General features: G+C 50.5%; 1 protein-coding gene across 1 annotated transcript in view; it reads left to right on the top strand.

The window, feature by feature from the left end:
• The first annotated feature begins 4,664 nt into the window (after positions 1-4,664).
• NPC1L1 (NPC1 like intracellular cholesterol transporter 1) overlaps positions 4,665-22,587 on the top strand; it is a 29,713-nt gene continuing 11,790 nt past the window's right edge. The window contains exons 1-8 of the mRNA XM_061572432.1: positions 4,665-5,041; positions 9,964-11,525; positions 11,786-11,886; positions 13,968-14,140; positions 15,346-15,474; positions 17,792-17,974; positions 20,219-20,333; positions 21,992-22,119. Of these exons, the coding sequence (XP_061428416.1) occupies positions 4,973-5,041; positions 9,964-11,525; positions 11,786-11,886; positions 13,968-14,140; positions 15,346-15,474; positions 17,792-17,974; positions 20,219-20,333; positions 21,992-22,119 (2,460 nt within the window). The 5' untranslated portion in view covers positions 4,665-4,972. The remainder of the gene's footprint in view (positions 5,042-9,963; positions 11,526-11,785; positions 11,887-13,967; positions 14,141-15,345; positions 15,475-17,791; positions 17,975-20,218; positions 20,334-21,991; positions 22,120-22,587) is intronic.

Genomic DNA, 22,587 nt, shown 5'->3' with positions numbered 1-22,587 from the left:
GTGACAAAATGTAAAATCATCAAATAAAGTAGAGAAACGAAGCAAATCGAGAGCAGGGCAAAAAACAAGAAACAGCCAAACACGTTACAGAAAAACATCAAAAGCGTTTCACCCAACAGAAACAACCTTAAATAAAAGACATTTTTTTCGAGATGCAATTATGAACAACAGCCACATCAGACATGAGTACATTTGATCGGCATCCTCATTGATTTTCGATGTAAAGCTTTCGTGACTGCAGGGATTCATCTTCTTGGTTCTTTCGGTAAAGTCACGTAGAAGGGAAATAATAAAATAAAAAAATAAGCGAGAATTATTTTATTATTTTTTATTATTATTTTATTATTTCCCTTCTACGTGACTTTACCGAAAGAACCAAGAAGATGAATCCTCATTGATTCACTGCAGCTCGAAGGCTCGGCCCCCTACAAGGTGCCTGGTGAAGTTAGGAGTTGCCCACGTGCTCGGCATTTGAACATTAAGTTCACTTGCGTGCTTGCTTGCGTGCTTACGACCGTGCAAATCTTTCGGTCGTTTTTTAACCCACTTCCCGTGATCCAATCGAGCTGACATTTTGCACACAGACTCGTTGTGCGTGACAATTAATTTCCGTGCAAAAAAATTTTCCAAAATTTTACACTGTTTAGGGGAAAAAAAATGTAATTACCAATTGCTTAATGGTGGCAGGCAATCATCTGACCCATAGGTGGCAGCCATCTCAAGCCAGAGGACGAGAGGACTCTAGCCGCCCCGATGCCACGCATATAAAGGATTTATAGTGAAAAACTTTGTTTTTACGGGTTAATTTTTTTACGTTTTTAAAACCATTCAGAGTCAAATGAATGTACAGAAACGTCAACGGTGCGTGCGCGGTGAATTCTACGCGCTGCCTGTAATCCGGCGCTGTGGAGGCAGCGGCGAGGGGTTGGTGTATCACGCACAGATGGGGTGTGACTCTCCCCTTCCCGTGGGCGTGGACGTGGTGCCGTGCTCCTGGCTCGCCAGGAGAACACGGGACAGCAAATGCGGACTCCCATCTGTTTCCATCTGTACGGGGGATAGAGCGTTGCCCCTCTCGTGCAAGGCGTGGGTTTTCTCCCGGTGCTCCGATTTCCTCCCCACACACGTGAAATGAAACTCAGCATTGGCCCTTCTGGATAGATTAATACGGAAATGATTATTGTTAATTCTTGCACTCGTGTGTCAGCAGACGTGACGTTATTACGTCAACAGACGTGGCGTTATCTACAAATGACGCTGAAATAAAAACCCAAATCATCCGGTGGTGCTTGACTCTTTGTGTTGACTGTGGAGCTCAAGCACAAATAACAACCCCCCCCCACTCCAAACTCAAGAGCATTCGTCATGAACGCTGCGCGTGGCCTCAAGTAAACACATCACAGGCGGCGTCTCGGCCAATGTCCCTTCTGCGTCGACAGGAGAGAAGCCGAGGACATTGTCGAAGAGGGTGTTCCACGTGTTTGGGGCTCTAGCAGGTGATTAATAATCCACTGCTGGATGAGGACCTAGAACTCGCGCTTGCGAGTGCAATGCTTGACTGCACTTTACCACGCTGCTCAGGCACGGTTCGGTGAATTGGAGAAGCATAGGCGGAGGGTAGCATAGAAGTACAGCCCAACAATTTTTTTTTCTGCTCTGCCCTCTGCTGCCCACAACGTAGCGCCAGAGCACCCCGTAACAACATGTTATGACGCGTGGTGGTGGTCACTCTTGCAAACACTATCCAGGCACCAAGTTTGCTTAGCTTCGGGTCCTTTTCGGGTGGTTGAGTAGCAGGCGACGTTGATGCAAGGCGCCGAGTACTGTGATCATTTTCAAGGCTGAGTCTACCTCGAGGGATATCCAGGCCATGGGATGGCATTCACTTGCCATAGAGTGGAGATGATGTGATGATGTGATACTCCGTTCATGATGGCCATGCCTCTGGCCAAACACACTCTGAATGCACCGTCAGGTCTCGGAGTTTAAGCAAGATTGAGTGGCGGATTTCGGTGCCATCACCACAAAGGGTCACGGTCGCCGATTGAAAACTCTCCTCTCGATGCACGTGGGCCGCCGTTGCTTTCCACGATCATTCTTAATCGCAGGGTTCGCACGTACAAGATAGTGGACACCTCGGCGTGCACTCTGCACGTTATATGGGCGACCGTGTGTGGAATATCAATGTAACATTCTGCACGCAAAGCAATTCATGCAATATAACAATGATTCAACGAATTTAAGTCGTTGGTCTGTGGCCCCATCTGTATTTGTCTTATCTTGAATCAACAGGTAAGTTCAATTTCGATTTAAAGCTTTCGTGACTGCAGGGATTCATCTTCTTGGTTCTTTCGGTAAAGTCACGTAGAAGGGAAGTAATAAAATAATTATAATAAAACATAATAAAATAATTCTCACGACGTTTCGGCCACAACGCAAGCAGCCGTCCTCAGGTGAAGAACAGGTCTGTCGGGGAGACAGCGTCTGAATGAAACACCACCACGCTTGGAGCGTATATTTAAGCTGGGTTGGAAGGGGGGGAAGTGCGCCTTGACAAAATAATTTGCATATCAAGAGGAATTTAGCATATTTATGGGAAATGCGGGAATGTGATTAGTACTACTTGTGAAATGCGTAGGAGGTGGGCGGGGGGTTTTCAGTAGGTGTGTGTGGGGTCAGTAGATGTGTGTGGGGTCAATATGTGTGGGTGGGGTCAGTAGGTGTGTGTGGGGTCAGTAGGTATGGGTGGGGTCAGTAGGTGGGTGTGGGGTCAGAAAGAGTTTAGGGGCGGGGCGCCTTCACGAAGTCCACAATCCACCTCCGAGCGAGTCACGGTCGCTGTTGGTGGCGCACAGCTGTAACGAATACACGAGGGAAGTTGTATAACATGGGGCCAGGGCCCCCTCCGTTGGGGCGTGCGGGGCCCGGGGCACACACCCCACTGTGGGTCCCTAACACCCCGATTCGCCGTGCACCCTCGGGACGCCTCTGCCTGGGACAATTATAAATGAGTGTGTAACAAAAAAAAGATTTTTGTTCCTGGGTAGTAAGTGTTATTTTCTAATTGAGTATGCCTCAAAAGTACAGAAAATGGCTGTTATTCCCCACAAACTTTGCTTTTGTGACCAGGACAGTGATATTTGGATTCCCGGCAACGGGTGACATCAGCGGCAAAGTGATGAACCGGTCCCTGGGAACGCACCCTACTGCACCACCCCACCCCACCACCCACCCCACCCCCCCACCACTCCACCACGCCACCCCACCACCCCACCACCCCACCACTCCACCCTACCACCCCACCCCACCACCCCACCACCCCACCACACCACCACCCCACCCCACCACCCCACCCCACCACCCCACCACCCCACCCCACCCCACTACCCAAACACAACACCACCTCACCACCCCACCACTCAACCACACCACCACCCCACCCCACCACCCCACCCCACCACTCCACCACCACACCACCCCACCACCCCACCACCCCACCACTCATCACATGGACCCCCGCCCCCTCATTTATAAACATAAGCAGGTGACGTCACTCCACATCGAACAGCCCCCCTCATTAATAATCATGAACAGGTGACGTTCCTCCAAATGGACACCCCCCCTTCCCTCCATTAATAATAATTAGTGGGTGACGTCACTCCACATGGGGGGGGGGGGGCGAGGCGCCTCCTCCCCCCTCCTCGGCGTCAACTCACAACCCTCACTACAAAGGCAGAACCCTCGCGTCACGCGGTCTCCGTAGCGCTGTTGAGACATCAAAGTAAAAAGGACGTCACGATGACCAAGGGATTATAACCTTCAAATGAACTAAGTCTGTGTCACCGCGCACTTACAAATTGATGCAATGAATCTTGAATATTTTTTTGTTTATTTTATTATTTTCTTTGAACCTATCTACGTGACTTTACCGAAAGACCCAAAGAATATGATGCAATGAATATATCACGTCGCTCTCTGCTTTTCGCTTGCAAGTTTCAGATTTACTGAAATACACCCGTCCCTGGACGGGCAACAGGCTATAGTATAATACTTGTGCAAGACACGCCGTGGCTGAAAGGCCTTGTGATGCCTTGCACGATGGAATTTGTCGTTCCAGTAATAGTATTAATATAATTGTTGCTGTCGCCGTGGTCGAGACTAACAACGGAGTGGCAGCCAAAGAAGAGGAGGGGGGAGGGGTTGGGGACGGAACGACGAAAATCGACTCAGAATATTGAGACTAGAGGAGGAATCCGATGAGCCATGAAGTTCTTTATTACAGGTTGTCTCGTTGGGGCCCACAGGTGCTGCGTGGCTCGTTAAACAACACAGCGCGCTGAGCTTGGGGGGGGGGGGGGGCTGCCTTCATCCAGCAGTAGACTGATCATGGCTGCTGCTGCTGCTTCTTCTGCTTCTGCTGATGAGGAATCCATAACCTGCGAATGTGTTTTGGCCCAGAAATTCGTCGCTTCCGCCCTCTCCTCACTACGACCCCTTGACCTATTGGAGTTTGAGAGGAGGGAGAGATAGCGGAGAGAAAATAAAAAAAGCTGATTAGGAGGAGGAGGAGGGAGAAGGGGGAGGTGCCAATCTGTGAATGTAGTGAATGAGTAGGTGAGTGGGTGGGTGGCTGTGTGTGTGATCACGTCTGTGTGTATGTGTCTGCTACAGCCATATAAAGTCAACTCGTATCGTCTACCCTGGGCATTTCGCATAGCGGTGCGCGCGTGTGCGCTGACTAACCACACACCACACACAGGACACACTGGGAGGGCAGAACCACAGACGTCCGTCACCCCACGAGAAACCATCGACTGACTGCATCGGAAGAAGCAAGCTCTACTTACGAAGCATCATCGTGTCGCAGTTGAGGTTTTGATCGGTTGAAATTGCCGGGTGAACGTGCTGAGTTTGGGTGAATGGCCAAGGGTGACTCGAGTGAAGAATCTTAAAGATTCTAAATCAGCGGTGGATGACGTCGCTAGCAAACGCCATCGCGATGGGGTACGGCAGGGCACTGCTGATGCTCGCCCTTGTGCAGGTGAGTTGGGAGTAATGATCATCATCATCCGAAGCATGATAAACTGTCCGTTATTGTTGAACTTTGTTCGTAATTTTTCGGAAGTTCATCATCAGTCGTTGATCATTGTAATCATTCAGCGCGTCAGCACTCGTTATCACCCTTACATTGTTCATCGCCGCCCATTGAATGTTGATCATCAAAAGCGTCTATTGTTCATCATCGATTGCATGCAATCGTTATCCATTGCTCATAATCCTCATCCGTTGTTGAACATCATCACCGCCATCTTCCATTGTTCACTATTATTAGAACACATTGTTGGGCACCATCATCGATTGCTCATCGTCATTATGCATCCATAATTATTGCTTATACATGGTTTTGTACCATCATCGTCGTCGTCATAAATTGTTCATCATCATGATTCACCATCATTATTTATTCATAATTATTACAATCCATTGTTTGGCACCATAATCATCATCAATTATTCATCATCATCATCATTATTTATTCATAATTATTAGAATCCATTGTTGGGCACCATCATCATCATCATCAATTATTCATCATCATTATTTATTCATAATTATTACAATCCATTGTTTGGAACCATCATCATCAATTGTTCTTCATCATTATTCATTCATAATTATTACAATCCATTGTTGGGCACTATCATCATCATTAATTATTCATCATCATCATTATTTATTCACAATTATTAGAATCCATTGTTGGGCACCATCATCATCATCAATTATTCATCATCATCATTATTAATTCATAATTATTACAATCCATTGTTTGGAACCGTCATCATCAATTGTTCTTCATCATTATTCATTCATAATTATTACAATCCATTGTTTGTAACCATCATCATCAATTGTTCTTCATCATTATTCATTCATCATCATCATCGACAACCACTGCGAATGAGACGGGCTGTGGTGGTGTCTCCGCACGTGGCTGCCTGCAATCCAGCGCAGCTAGGGTTGGTGGTTCACACAAAGATGTCGTGTGAAACTCCCCTGCCTCGCCAGCGAGGGGACTTCATCTCCATATTCTTAGGTTTTTTCGGTAAAGTCACGTAGGTAAAACATGAAAATTAATAAAAGTAAAATAAAATAAATCACGACGTTTCAGAGGCAACACAAGCTTCCGTCTTCAGGTGGAACCGTCACAGCCACGACAGCTGTATCAAGTAAATGAGAGATTGCAGGAGCTACCACTCCGTTTATATAATGGTTGGAGAGGGGGGAAGGGCCAAGTACAGCACACTTTTTATTCATATGGTAAGGTGAGGCTTAAGAGGGTGAGCCTTTGTTATGGAGAGGTACGGTTTGTGACTCAACCTGGCCTACCTAACAATAGTGTGAAAAGGAGAAAACAACTAAACATGGTAAACCTGTGATAGTTGTCTGTCAAATAAGTGTAGTTGCCTCCGAAACGTCGTGATTTTATTTTATTTTACTTTGTTAATTTTAATGTTTTACCTACGTGACTTTACCGAAAAAACCTAAGAATATGAATCCTTGCAGTCACGAAAGCTTCAAATCTAGAATTCATCTCCATGTGTTTCCATCTGGGAATATGCGGGGGTGTTGATGTTCTCTGCATTCCCAGATCGAGGTTTCTCGGTCTATGGGTGATTGAGATTTCTCGCCAGTGTAGCAGCCAGGCTATGGAACCCTCTTCCATGATAAATCAGGACCTCTCTTGAGTCTGTAGACATAAAAAAAATATTACGTCTTCCGCTTATTATTAAACGTTGAGTTCATATTAGTAAATGAATTCATAAAATGTATTTGTAATATTATGTTTATGCTGATTGTCTGCTGCTGCTGCTGTGTCCTGTATAGCGCTTTGAGATCCTTGATGAAATTATCATTTGTGTTATTATTATCTGTATGGGGATAATCGTTGCTCCCTCGTGCAAGGCGTGAGGCTTATTTTCCTTCCACGTGTATGAGTAACTCATTCATTGGCTGAAAACGTCCTTTAAAACTAAACAAACCATCGATGTAGCAGGGCTTATTGTGGGTTTCCTGGCTAAAGAACTCATTATTGTACGTAATATTATTGGTTTAACATGTAGACTATTATGTATAGTAGTATTATTAATGATCATAATGTATCGTTCATCTTCATCAGTGAATTAACAAAGCGCTGAACGTGTAATTACATAACCTTAAAACCATAAAACCTTGGTGGGAATGTCCTGAGTGAGAGGTAGGGTTGTCCCGATCTGGCGATGCTACGATATACATCGTACGATATGTAAGGCCCATTATCATCGCATCGTACGCCAGGCAATATCTAGCATCACGTCGAGATTTCAGTACCTACGTAAATCATCTCTTAGCTATTTTAATCCCCGGCCAAATTGTGCACGAGTTGACAAACTCGAGACTGTTGTAAATAAGTAGCTATCCTCTGCACGTTAGAAGATTCTGATGCCTTTTTAACGCTGGGACCTTCCATGCCAGTATCAAAATATAACAATATGTTTTACCCTTTTTGGCAATAAAACAGGGGGTGTTGAGACGTTAAAACACCAAACAGAATCATATTTTCGAGGAATCCTATCTGCATTAACCACACACGGAACGAAAAACATGCTCTCATAATGATATGATGCTTCGTCTTTGAAACTGATTGGTCCACACCAGAGACAGCTTTCTTTAGAGGCGACCGTCTTTTGGCGTTCTCTGGTCTAACACTTTGAGACGAGGGGTGGGGAACGTCCAGCCCACGGGCCGTATCAGGCCCACGAAATCATTTGGCGTGGCACTGCCAAGGCAACCGCAGGCGGGACTCGAAATTCAATAAATCTAGGAGCAAACCTGGAAAAGCAGTTGCGAGTAGCAACATCATCACTACCAGCTAACATCACACGCCTCGCCATATAGAGGCAGTTCCAGCCATCACATTAGGGGTGAGTTAATTAAATGTTTGACCGAATATAACGGGCTATTTTTTAAGTTGATAATTTTGTATGGCCCGCGAATGATTTTATACATATCCAAATGGCCCTTGGCAGTAACAAGTAAACCCGTAAAAACAAAGTTTTTCACTATAAATCCTTTATATGCGTGGCGGCGAACTTAATGTAAAGGATTTAAATATATATTCGCCTGTGGAGGACACGGGGATCGATCCCGCGACCTTTGGCATGGGAAGCGAGGGCGCTACCAACTGCGCTACTCCGCCACGACCTGTGGAGGGGTTACGCTCTGGGTTCTTACACTCTGACCTTCAGCCAAAGCCATGAATGCGTTCTATTTAAATATATGTAAAATATATTTTTTTTTTGCCTAAAAAGTGTAAAATTTTGGGAATTTTTTTTCACGAACAATAATTGTCTGGCACAACGAGTCTGTGTGGAAAATGTCAGCTCGATTGGATCACGGGAAGTGGGTTAAAAAAACGACCGAAAGATTTGCACGGTCCTAAGCAAGCAAGCAAGCACGCGAACTTAATATAAAGGCAGTAAAAAGGGTCCCCACCCCTTGCTCTAAAGAAAGCTGTCTCTGGTGTAGACCAGTCAGTTTCAAAGACAATGCATTTATTGTCAGAGCATGTGTGTTGTTTGCATGCTCATCACAAGTGCGTGTGGTTAATGACGACAGGATTCCTTGATAAAGGATTCTGCTTAGGTGTTTTAACATCTCAACACGGCCTGTTTTATTGCCAGAAAGGGTACATACAACCTTTCGATTTAAAGCTTTCGTGACTGCAGGGATTCATCTTCTTGGTTCTTTCGGTAAAGTCACGTAGAAGGGAAATAATAAAATAATACAAATAAAACATAATAAAATACAATTTTACGTATTTTATTATGTTTTATTTTATTTTATGTATTTTATTATGTTTAATTTATTTTATTTTATTATTTCCCTTCTACGCGACTTTACCGAAAGAATCAAGAAGATGAATTCCTGCAGTCGCGAAAGCTTTAAATCAAGGGTAAAACCGATTGTTATATTGTGTCAACGTTGTTTTTATTTCTAGAGTGTGGCGATGAAGCCACCGGAAAGCCTGCCGTTCCCAGAAAGCCCAGCGCAGACGTTTCAATATTTGTCGAAGGTTTAACCTTGACCCTAATTCTAACCTGGCCGCTCTTTGGACCCCCCAACCATTCTCTCCTGGTCCAAGTAACGAAATACATCCCACCAGAATGATCTCGTGGCTTTGCGGTCGTCGTGCAGTATGCCTACCCGACTCATCATGTTGTGAGTTATCTGGAGCAAGTGGCTCTTAACCTGGGGCGCGTGCACCCCCTGTAGGTGCCAGATGCCCTGTCCGAGAAGGCGAGAACCAAAGGGGGGTGCAGGCTGCGGTAAATGTTCACAACTACTGCCATAGACTAACATTGCCCATAGACTAACATTGCCCACAGACTAACATTGCCCACAGACTAACATTGTTTATAGACTAACCTTGTCCATAGGCTAACATTGCCCACAGACTAACATTGCCCACAGACTAACATTGTTTATAGACTAACATTGCCCATAGACTAACATTGCCCACAGACTAACATTGCCCACAGACTAACATTGTTTATAGACTAACCTTGTCCATAGGCTAACATTGCCCACAGACTAACATTGCCCACAGACTAACATTGTTTATAGACTAACCTTGTCCATAGGCTAACATTGCCCACAGACTAACACTGCCCACAGACTAACATTGTTTATATACTAACATTGCCCGTAGACTAACATTGCCCATAGACTAACATTGTTTATAGACTAACGCTGAAAAATAGTCTACAAAGTAAAAAAAACAACATGCACTTTGGTTAAAACAAAAACAAAATTTCAACGGGGGGAGCGGTGGCGCAGCGATCGCGCGTGAAACCACAACATTGGTCGTGAAAGCCTCGGAATATAAATGAACGTTGCCGTAACGTGACGTCCGCGTGGCAGGTGACGGTGGGCGCCATCCACGAGGCCGGCTACTGCGTCGCCAAGTACGAGTGCGGCCGCAACCCGAACGTCCCGACGAGCCTCATACCGTCGGAGGTGCCGTGCGTGGACAACAGCGAGGCGGATACTCTCTCGGGCGTGGCACTGGAACTTCTGCGCGACGTCTGCCCCATGCTCTACAAGGGCGAGAACAACACCAGGGCGTGTTGCGGCAACAGCCAGCTGGTCTCGCTCAAGAAAAGCATGGACCTGTCGGTGCCCATCCTGGCCAGGTGCCCCTCGTGCCTGTACAACTTCCGCCTCCTCCACTGCACAAACATCTGCAGCCCCGACCAGAGCCTCTACGTGAACGTGACGCGCACCTTCGAGACGGTCATCGACGGCGTCAACAAGACGGGCGTGCTCGAATTCAACTGCCTGTACACCCGCCGGCTCGGCGAGGAAGCTTTCGAGTCGTGCCAGTCGGTCGCTATCCCGGCCACGGGCGGATTCGCCATCGACGCCATGTGCGGCGTGTACGGCAGCACGCTGTGCACCGCGCAGCGCTGGCTCGACTTCCAGGGCGACATCAGCAACGGGCTGGCGCCCATCGACATCATCTTTGACCTCGTGCCCGACGGCGAGACGGCGCCGCAGGAGAGCCAGGGCATGCGGCAGTTCAACGACACCGCCTTCAGGTGCACGGAGGCCGTCGAGCCGGACGGCCCCGCCTGCTCGTGCCAGGACTGCGTCAAGGCCTGCCCCCCGGTGACGCCGCCGCCCGACCCGCCGGGGCCCTGGATGTTGGGCCGGCTGGACGGCCCGCTGGTGATCGGCCTCGTGGTGTTCGCGGGCCTCACGCTTCTGTTCGCGGTGTTCGCGGCGCTCTCGCACCTGCTGGGCAGAGAGAGGTCGAAAGGCGGCGGCCGCGGCGCGTCGGACGACGACCTGCCACCGGTGGACCCCGCGGACGTGACCTGCTTGGAGAAGCTGGGCGAGAACATGCAGGGCCACCTGTCGGCGACGTTCCGCCGCTGGGGCGTGCTCGTGGCGCACAACCCCATCCCCGTCATCATCGCCAGCGTGGTGGTGGTGGCCGTTCTCGCCGTGGGCCTCGTCTTCATCGAGCTCACCACCGACCCCGTGGAGCTGTGGTCGTCACCGAGCAGCCGGGCGCGGCAGGAGAAGGACTTCCACGACGCCAACTTCGGCCCCTTCTTCAGGACCAACCAGCTCATCCTGCGCAGCAAGGGCGGCAAGGCCACCCTGTACCCATCGATACTCTTCGGCACTCAGAACTTCAGCAGCACCCTGCAGCTGAGCCTCCTGCTGGAGCTGCTCGAGCTGCAGACGCAGCTGCAGGACATCAGGGTGGACGTGAACGGCACGGCCGTGAGCCTCAAGGACATATGCTTCGCGCCGCTCAGCCCCGAGCAGCCCAAGGACACGGACTGCGCGGTGAACAGCCTCCTGCAGTACTTCCAGAACAACAAGACGAGCCTGCTGGCCACGGCGGATCAGAAGGGGGACGGTGGGCAGATGGGCACTGTGGACTGGCGCGACCACTTCATGTACTGCATCAGGTGCGGACATGTGTGTGCGCAAGCGAGCGTGTGCGTGCGTGTATAGTGCACACGTGTGTGTCGACTCGGCTTCAAATGAGTACCTGGTGCGGTGTGTAGACATCGCCACTGGGGAGACAAAGTCGGTCGGGCGTGGTGCTGGCCACCCACCCCCTCGTGTGCCGTGCCGGCCTTCATAGGTGCTACTCGCTAAAACAGCCCTTGCCCCAACAGTCTGTGAAGGCTACACGGGGGACCTTTTATCTTTGTCTCCGCTTCAGGTCTCCCCTCTCCTTCAAGGACGTCACGGCTCTGGAGTTGAGCTGCATGGCCGATTACGGAGCTCCCGTCTTCCCGTTTCTGGCCGTGGGCGGCTACCACGGTAGGGAGCCCGCCGCCTCCACTCCCACACCGCACGTGCGCACGGTCGCTCGCTCTGGCGGGTGCGCAGGCGGTGCAGCTGCGTCACGGTAGAGGAGGGAGGGGGGGTGGAGGACACGATCATCATCATCACGATCCATGGGCAGATAGCACATTTCGTCATTTGTTGTTTCCACTTTCCTCTCTGCCTCTTGTGTCAACATGCTCAAGTAGTGGCCCAAGTCTTTCCGGCACCAATCTCTTACAAGTCGTCGTCAAGCCATCTTACGTTAGGTCTTCCTCTCTTTCATGTTCCTTCCATTTTTCCCGAACGACAACAACACTTTTAGTTTCCCTGTTGTTGCCCATCCTGCACGTGTGTCCAAATAGCGGCAGTTTTCTTCTCATCGCTGCCTGCATCATCAGGTCTTCTTCTATGTGCAACCTTTCACCATCGTAGAGGGTTGTTATTGATAGGAGGTATCTTGTAACTCTAGTGGTAGTGCCTTACGCTGATTATCCCGACTCCCAGCCAGCCCTAGCAGCGCTGCGGAAGAGGTCGCAATGCGCTAACCACTGCGCCACTGCTTCCCACAAATACTCTCACCCAGAAACAAAGACAAAGATCCCCCGTAGAGCCTTAACAGACTGTAGGGCAAGTGCTGTTAGCGAGCACCTATGAAGGCCGAAACGGTACACGAGGGGGTGGGTGGGCAGCAACACGCCCGGCCGCCTTTTCCCCCATAGTGACAATGTTTACACACCGCACCAGGTACTCATTTGAGGCTGAGTCGATCTAGATGAGGCCCAGAACCAGTTCAGATAATCCTCAACGGTGTTAGCCGTGCGCGGGAATCGAACCTGGGTCGGTTCATAGTGCAGCGTGCTAACCGCTACACTACCGCTCCCCAGAAACACGCATGCACACACACATACACTCATGTACCCACGCAGGTGTGTGTGTGTGTGTGCGGTCACGGGAGTGGTAGTGCGGCGGTTAGCGCGCCGAACTACAAACCCGGTGACTTGAAGTTCGATTTCCGCTCACGGCCACCAACACCAGTGACGATTATCTGAACCGGCCCTGGGCCTCCCTTAGGTCAAATCAGCCTCGAGTGAGCACCCGGCGCTATGTGTAAAAACATCGTCAATGGAGAAAGACAAAGGCGGCCGGGCGTGGTGGTGCTGGCCACCCTTCCATTCCGGTCTCCATAGGCGCTGCTAACAGCTACTAACAGCACTGCTACCTGTTACTAAAGCTACTAACAGCTACTAACAGCACCGCTACTAACAGCTACTAACAGCACCGCTACCCGCTACTAAAGCTACTAACAGCACCGCTACTAACAGCTACTAACAGCTACTAACAGCACCGTTACTAACAGCTACTAACAGCACTGCTACTCCCTACGAACAACTACTAACAGCTACTGACAGCACCGCTATTCGCTAATAACAGCTACTAACAGCTACTAACAGCACTGCTACTCACTTCTAAAAGCTACTAACAGCACCGCTACTACCCGCTACTAAAGCCACTAACAGCACCGCTACTAACAGCTACTCACAGCTACTAACAGCACCGCTACTAACAGCACAAATACGAAGGAGACATGACAGCGATATGCTCCGCTGCTCCTGACGCCCGTTACCTGCAGCTTGATCACCGGAATGTGAAACTGTAGTTGTTGCTTCTGCGCCTACATAAGCAGCCGTACGACAAGTCTAAAAAAACTATTTTTTATTTTACCAGGCAAGGCCCACTGAGCCCAACGAAGTGGCTTACCACGTGGAAATCTACAGCAGCCAAACACTCTAAACGCCCATTGATTCTAAACGTGGAGGGGAAAACCAGAAGACCCATAGAAAAATTCCACACGATCACGGGCAGACACGCAAACTCCAAATATACAGCAGGCATCGTCAGGCTCGAGTTCGAAGCCACAGCCTCCTGTACGCAAGGCGAGGCCGTTAACATCTTGCAAGCGTGGCGTCCACGGTGGCAAGATGTTGAGGTTACACGAGGGGGACCCTTTGCCTTCGTGACGGTGAGCGGTGTCCCACCCCCCCCCCCACCCCCCTCTGGATGTCCGTGCGGAGCAGACGAGCGTTTCACGGAGTCCGAGGCGCTCATCCTCACCTTCTCCACCAACAACTTCGCCCGCGACCACCCCAAGTTCGAGTTCGTGCTGGCGTGGGAGGCTGAGTTCATCCGCAGGGTGCACAAGTACAAGGACGACCCCGCCAGCAACTTTACCGTCGTGTTCATGGCAGAGGTAGCGGGGTGAGGGGGCGGGGGGGGGGTGCGGGGGATGCAGGGGGTGCCCTAGAGTTGGAGTTAGAATCAGGGTCGGGGGTTAGGGTTAGACTCGAGGATTAAGGGGTAGGGATCAGGGTTAAAGATCAGGGTTAGACTCAGGGTCCGGGGTTAGTGTTAGGGTCAGGGTTAGACTCAGGGTTAGGGGTTAGGGATCAGGGTTAAGGGTCAGGGTTAGATTCTGGGTCAGGGGTTAGTGCTAGGTTCCGGGTTAGACGCAGGGTTACGGATAAGGATCAGGGTTAAGGGTCAGGGTTAGATTCAGGGTCAGGGGTTAGGGTCAGGGTTAGACTCAGGGTTAAGGGGTAGGGATCAGGGTTAAGGGTCAGGGTTAGAATCAGGGTCAGGGGTAAGTGCTAGGGTCAGACTCAGGGTTAGGGGTTAGTGTTAGGGTCTTGATTAGACTCAGGGTTAGGGGTTAGGGGTCAGGGTTAAGGGTCAGGGTTAGATTCAGGGTCAGGGGTTAGGGTCAGGGTTAGACTCAGGGTTAAGGGGTAGGGATCAGGGTTAAGGGTCAGGGTTAAAATCAGGGTCAGGGGTTAGTGCTAGGGTCAGGGTTAGACTCAGGGTTAGGGGTTAGTGTTCGGGTCTTGATTAGACTCAGGGTTAGGGGTTAGGGGTCAGGGTTAAGGGTCAGGGTTAGACTCATGGTCAGAAATTAGTGTTAGGGTCAGGGTTAAAGGTAGGGTTAGACTCAGGGTTGAGAGTTAGGGATACAGTTAAGACTCAGGGTCAAGCGTTAGGGGTCAGGGCTAGGATGGGATTGGCTTGGCACCGCTGTGAAAAAAATAAAACCACTCCCAGAAGGCCGCATAACTAATGGGATGTGTTAACGGTACATACAATACCTCTACTCGTTTATGCGGAGGGACAGATATGGGATGGTCGTGTACCATCCGCGCGTGTATTCTGTACGTAGCCAGCTTGGTACGTGGGTATGCAGTCCCGCCAATAGATATATGAGCGTGGTTGGCTAAGCACGCTGCGAAAGAAGTTTAACACACGGACGTACATGGATGGGCAGGCAGGTAGCTTGAACCCAGCTGACCTCGCACCAAGGTCCGAGACTTCGCCTGGCATCTGGAAGGAGGCAATGGCGAGGCGAGGCGTGGCGTCGCCAAACAGCCACCGGTGACCTCTCTGACCCTGACCCCTCGCTTGCAGAGGTCCCTGGAGGACGAGATCAACCGGACGACGGCCGAGGATTTGCCCATCTTCGCCATCAGCTACGCGGTCATCTTCGCCTACATCGCCCTCGCCCTCGGCGAGTACTCGAGCTGGAAGAGAGTCCTGGTGGGTAGCAGTGGCGGCTCCTGCAAAATCTCTCAGGGGGGGGGGCAAATGTCTGGATGATTGATAAGGATAAGGTCCACCCATGCAATGGATAAATTAACAGCTTAAGCATGTAAAGGCAACTTCACTTCTTTAATATTAATGAAAAATAAAGTGACTCTTACAATACATCCTGTTTGTTTCTATACTCACTATTATTACAATCCACTCAGTTTCTTTTATTAAAGATTCCACTAGGTGGCGACAAATAATATTGTTGACTGAAACGTGCTTACGTATGATGACGTAAGCACGTTAGTGCGAGCCCTCCCGGAAGCCATAGAGAATGCATTGCAGCGCCCGCCGTTCGAAAAAAAACATCTTTGTATGTAAGTCTATGGGAACACTCTGGGCGATTCTCAGCCGGAGTGAAATCGCCCAAAAAGAGGCGGTACTCCACAGAACGTGACATGACGCTGATTGGACTATATCCAGAGGCACAGTAACGGCGAGCGTGACTCTGTGGTTGAATGACATTGGTGGTGCGTCGCCCAATCGCCCTAATGAAGAAACCGCCCCTGGTGGGTACTCTGAGCCAACCGAGAGTACGGTCCCAGTGACGGGAGTTGCTAAGCTAAAATAAAAAATAAAACACCGGGTGAGGAATGAAACGGCAGCCTGGTGCCGTTCCTCTTCCCTGCGATCGGTCTCCGCTACCAGGAATGTTTTCAACAGCAAGTGTAGAAAAAAAACTAAAAGTCATTTCAAACGGAGTGCCCCTGACAGCGTTAAATGTCCGAGACCGTGAGCGTAACGGCGATGCCATTAGGCAAGAGGAGCAGCGATATAGAATAGCTTCTAGGTGCAACCGTACGAGACAAATCAAATATTGGGGCACCAATCTGACCGATTGCCGTGCCATCACCCCCCCCCCCCCCCCTCCCGATCTCATAATTTCATTACTACGCCACCGCCTTGTTTATAAACAATTGGCAGTTCACCACCAGCATTGGTTCAAGTGAGCCCGGCTCTGCTGATGAGACACTAAATGTCGAAACCGGCCCTTGCCTTGCTGTCTGCTCGGTTATTGTGTTACTAAAAACGGATCTCCTACATCAGAATCAGAATATGTATTCGTACTCTTAGGTTTTTTCGGTAAAGTCACGTAGGTAAAAAAGAAAATTAAAAGTTAATAAAAGTAATAATGGAAATAAAATAAAATAATAAATCACGACGTTTCGGAGGCAACACAAGTCTCCGTCATCAGGTGAGACCGTCACAGCTAACATTACTGCATCAAGTGAGGAAAATTCCAAAAGACCAGCCCTTAAATACAAGTTAATGTGTTCGTACTGGAGGAATCCGATGAGCTATGAAGCTCTTCGTCACAGATGTCCAGTCGGGGCGCGGGGGCCAGAACGTCACGACGACATCGACTGTCGTCACCAAAGTGTCCGGCCCCATCGGTCAAGGGCCACTGATACGATCAGAGGGGCCTCGAGATTCCAGGTCCCCGACCCTCTGCTCCCGATCATTCGGGGGCCTTCGCGATAGTGGGCAGGTCAGGGCAAAGCTTCGTAGTCGGCGGAGTCGGAGCCCATTGTCTCTGCATCTTATCTTGGGTTATGATGGGCGCAGTAAACGCACGGACCAAACTCCATCGCTGCCGAACAACGAGTGTACGTGTGTCTGTGTGCGCGAGTAGGGAGAGGCAGTGGAGCGGTTAGCGCTACGCTGTGCTGCGAACCTGGGGACCCGAGTTCGATTCTCACTCACGGCCAACACCAGTGACGATCATCTGAACCGGTCCTGGGCCTCCAGTTCCCGGTGCGGTGTGTAAACGTCGCCACTATAGAGGCAAAGGCGGAAGGGCAAGGTGCTGGCCACCGACCCCTCGTGTGCCGTGCTCACCAACAGCACTTGCCCCAATAGTCTGTTTCTTTTGTTGTTGTTATTCTGTCTCTCACTGTTACAAATAAACCTACCATTAAAATTATAGACTGAGCATTTCTTTGTCAGTGGGCAAACGTACAAAATCATCAGGGGATCAAATACTGCTTGCGTTGTGGCCGAAACGTCGTGAGAATTATGTTATTATGTTTTATTTTTATTATCTTATTACTTCCCTTCTCCGTGACTTTACCGAAAGAACCAAGAAGATGGATCAAGTACTTTTTTCCCCTCACTGTATGTCTTTGTGCGCTTGCTAATAGCACTTGCCCCAACAGTTGGCTGAGGCTACACGGTGGATCTTTGTCTTTGTGGTGCCCGTTGCGAGACTATACGGGGGTTGGGGGTGATCTTTGTCATTGCCTCTGCTGTGGGCGGCGACCTTCAGATCGACTCCAAGGTCACGCTGGGCTTGGGCGGCATCTTCGTGGTGCTGGCCTCGGTGGCCGCCGCCATGGGCGTCTTCGCCTACGCCGGGGTGCCCTCATCGCTCGTCATCCTCGAGGTGGTGCCCTTCCTCATCCTCGCCGTGGGCGCCGACAACATCTTCATCTTCGTCCTCGAGCTGCAGGTGGCTAGGAGATGTTGACCCCCTCGCCTCGTACGCAGGAGGTCCGTGGGTTTCGATCCCGACGACCCCCTGACGCCTGTTGCTGTGTATTTGGAGTTTGTGGTGTCTCTCTCTCATCATCATCATCACCGTGGCTCGGAAATGTTGACTACCTCGCCTGGTTTGCAGGAGGTGGTGGGTTCGATCCCGACCCCCTGACGCCTGCTGCTGTGTATTTGGAGTTTGCGTGCCTCTCTCTCATCATCATCATCACCACAGTGGCTCAGAGATGTTGACTACCTCGCCTCATACGCAGGAGGTCCGTGGGTTTCGATCCCGACGACCTCCTGACGCCTGCTGCTGTGTATTTGGAGTTTGCGGTGTCTCTCTCTCATCATCATCATCACGGTGGCTCGGAGATGTTGACCCCCTCGCCTCGTACGCAGGAGGTCCGTGGGTTTCGATCCCGACGACCCCCTGACGCCTGCTGCTGTGTATTTGAAATTTGCGTGCCTCTCTCTCATCATCATCATCATCATCACAGTGGCTCGGAGATGTTGACTACCTCGCCTGGTTTTCAGGAGGTGGTGGGTTCGATCCCGACCCCCTGACGCCTGCTGCTGTGTATTTGAAATTTGCGTGCCTCTCTCTCATCATCATCATCATCATCACAGTGGCTCGGAGATGTTGACTACCTCGCCTGGTTTGCAGGAGGTGGTGGGTTCGATCCCGACCCCCTGACGCCTGCTGCTGTGTATTTGGAGTTTGCGTGCCTCTTTCTCACCATCATCATCACGGTGGCTCGGAGATGTTGACTACCTCGCCTGGTTTGCAGGAGGTGGTGGGTTTGATCTCGACCCCTGACGCCTGCTGTGTATTTGGTGTTTGCGGCGTCTCTCTCTCTGCGTGGCCGTGTGGATTTTTGCCCGGGTTTTCCAGTTTTTCTCTCCGTGTTTGGCTGCCGATATAAATGTCCACGTGATGAGAAGCCCACGTCGTTGGGATATAATTTGTGATAGCCACGTCGCTTCTATACGTAGTTCAGTGGGCCTACCTGGCAGCATAAAATAGTTTCGTTAAAAAAAAAAATAGATCAGTTTAGTCCCACGTCGAGATGGACACGTGGTTTTAGCACTGATTCAGAGTTCGATTCACCACGCTAACATCGGTTGCTGCTAGATATTTGAACCGGTCCTGGGTCTCCCCTAGGTTGACTCAGCCTCGAATAAGTACCATACCAAGTTAGTTAGCTATTCTTTAGGTCTTTCGGTAAAGTCACGTAGATAGGTTCAAAGAAAATAACAAAAAACTCCGACGTTTCGATCGCAACACGACCGCTTGTGTTGCGATCGAAACGTCGTAGTTTATTGTTATTTTGTTATTTTCTTTGAACGCGGTTTACCCCGTATTCTTGTGCAGGGAAATGCAGTATTCAGGTCCATACGGCGTAACGCCGTTTCAATGCGGGCAACCACAAAACAATCTATGTGTTTGTGTTTCTCCCTTGTGATGTGACTTTGTAGGATGAACGTTGAGATTTATAAGAGGCACGGGGTTGACCAATAAGGTCTGAATTGGTCTGCAATAAAGTAGGGGCCACTGACAAGGGGTTGACTGGTGTGTTGATCGCTGCTACCAGCTCGTCCTTCACGGCCTTCCGCAAGGTCGCATCTGTCAACTTTAGCAACGGGGAGACAAAGGCGGCCAGGCGGGCGTAGTTGCCGGCCACCCACCCCCTTCGTGCGCCGTGCCGGCCTCCGCACTCGCTAAGCGCCACTTGCCTCCAACAGTCTGTTCAAGGCTCCACACCAGAGGTCGCAACCAGGTACCCGATACCCGTACCCTACCCGATACCCAGCTACCCATACCCGGCCGGGTACGGGTACCCGTTTGCGACCCTGGTGTGGCCGGGTACGGGTAGGCCGTGAGTCACTGGTGAGTAGCCGTTTGTCACTCATTTCGGGTAGGGTACGGGTAGGGAACGGCTACCCGTACCCGGCCGGGTACGGGTACCCATTTGCGACCCTGGTGCGGCCGGGTACGGGTAAGGAATCAAAACCCGTTTGCGACCTCTGCACCACAAGGACGAGGCGAGGGGAGTGGTGGGGGGGGGGTATCTTTGTCTCTGTTGGCAGCAGCGTCTGCCCCCCCTCTGTGCCGTTGGCTGCGTGCAGAGGGACGAGGCGAGGGGAGTGGTGGGGGGGGGGATCTTTGTCTCTGTTGGCAGCAGCGTCTGCCCCCCTCTGTGCCGCTGGCTGCGTGCAGAGGGACGAACTCAGGAAGGGCGAGAAGAGGGAGGAGCAGATCGGCCGCGTGCTCGGCGAGGTGGCTCCCAGCATGCTCCTCTGCAGCGTCTCCGAGTCCGTCTGCTTCTTCCTGGGTGAGACTCTCTTCCGCACCCGCCGCGTGGAAACACCCCCCCCGCCGCCCTGCCCGCCGCCCCCCCCCCCTCGTCACCCCCTCGAACGCGACGTTCAGGCGACGTTGACGCGACGTTCAAAGAGCAGCGACGTCGACGCGACGTTGACGCGACATTCACGAATTGTTAACGTCATAATGAGAATCTGTATTGAGACTGCTAGAGGAAATCCGATGAACTCTGAAGCTCTTTGCCGCCGATGTCCAGGGCTTTGTCACGGTTCGCAGGCAGAAGAATCTCACTCCTCCGCGATGATTCGTGATTACGCTTGAGCCTCACACCGAAAATAACCTAGGTTAGATTCCCGACCCCGGGTCGTTTGAATGTTCTCTCCCGCTGTTCTGCACGGGTTTCCTCCGGGTTCTGCAGTTCGTGGGTAGGGTTCGGCTCGGGGTTAAGGGCAAGCGAACAAAACGCCGCTCCCCAATGGAACCGATATTGGCCAAAAAGATGACACTCGTCAATGGGGGAGGGGGGGGGGTCAGAACAGCAGAAGCATCCCCCCGCACCCCCCGCCCCCACTGCAAAAAAATAATAAACTTGGCAGGAGTCTGCTGAAGGTTTAAAGGTTACTTGTTTATTTTGTGAGACACCAGGTTTCAGTGACAAAAAAGCCAACGAAATAAAATCTCTGGAAAGCAACAATGCTTGACAACAATAACAACAACAACCGTCGTTTACAACTAAGCTGGGGTGATGTCACCAGGGCGCTTGTACCATGCTAGGTGCACTTTGAGGTCACGTGACGTGTCGAAGGCTCCGCCGGCAGGAGGAGGTCACAGATACGGACTCAGCGGGTGCCACGGGTTGACCGACTAAGATGACTGGCAGCACATCCCCGTTGCTCAGAATCTTTATTTATTTATCCTGGAGACGAATAGGTGATTGCAAGGCACATTGTCTGCATCGACTACACATGCTTGTGGTAAAACATGTTGAACGATTCCAGAAGACACGGTCTTTTGAGGGTTCTTTATTTGAAGGCACGTTCACTCGACAGCGACGACTCCGACTCCCGCAGCAGCCCCGAACCTCTTCTCCTCGCCCCCTTTTATCCCCAGCGTGGCCATCCCTCCACCCTTGGCTACTACGCCCCTACTTCTCGAACTCTCTCGCTGGTTCTTGGACCTTCTCGAAGACCCCAGATCCTTCCTCTGTCTGTCCCTTAACCTGTTATCACCACTTGTGACCGCTAGTCCCCCCCTGTGCTGTCTTTACACACGCAAGACAAAGATCCCCCGTATAGCCTTCAATACTGTGGGAGCAAGTGCTGTTAGCGAGCATCTATGAAGGCCGAAACTGCACACGAGGGGGTGGGTGGCCAGCACCACGCCCAACCGCATTTGTCTCCCCAGTCCAGTAGCGATGCATACACACCCCACCAGGTACTCATTTGAGGCTGAGTCGACCTAGGGGGAGGCCCAGGACCGGTTCGTCGTTAGCGGGAATTGAACTCGGTTCTCTTGCCGGGTTCGTAGCGCAGCGCGCTAACCGCTACACCACCGCTCCCCATTCACCGCCAACACACAAACACACACACACACAGCACACACGCGCGTGTGTAGAGGGTGACCGGCCGCGTGCCCCCCCCCCTCCACCGTGTCCCCCCGGCGGTGCAGGGACGCTCACCGAGATGCCGGCGGTGCGCACCTTCGCGCTGTACGCCGGGCTCGCCGTCATCTTCAACTTCTGCCTGCAGATGTCCATGTTCGTGTCGCTGGTGGCGCTCGACTCACGGCGGAGAGACGTGAGTCGGAGTGGGGGTTGGCGGGGGGGTCAGGGGGGGTGGGGTCGGAGGGGGAGGGGGTTCGGGCGGGGGGGGGGGGGGTCCGAGGGGGTTGAACAACAACAACAACAACAACAGTCCCAGATTCTAGATTTGAAGCTTTCGTGACTGCAAGGATTCATACTCTTAGGTTTTTTCGGTAAAGTCACGTAGGTAAAACATATAATTAAAATTAATAAAAGTAATAATAGAAATAAAAAATAAAAACAATTTTATTATTCATAAAAGTAATAATAGAAATCGAATAAATTAATACAAATATAATTAATAAAAGTAATAATAGAAATTAAATTAAATAATAAAAATATAATTAATGAAAGTTATAATAGAAATCAAATAAAATAATAAATTCATTAATTTCTTTTATTTCTATTATTACTTTTATTAATTTTAATTTTATTTTTTACCTACGTGACTTTACCGAAAAAA

This window comes from Lethenteron reissneri, chromosome 50, assembly GCF_015708825.2.
Source record: "Lethenteron reissneri isolate LAM-NWPU_2019-01 chromosome 50, ASM1570882v1, whole genome shotgun sequence".
NCBI classification, from domain to species: Eukaryota; Metazoa; Chordata; class Hyperoartia; order Petromyzontiformes; family Petromyzontidae; genus Lethenteron; species Lethenteron reissneri.
Note: the sequence above shows the minus strand (reverse complement) of the source record. Positions and strands in the feature narration are given on the sequence as shown.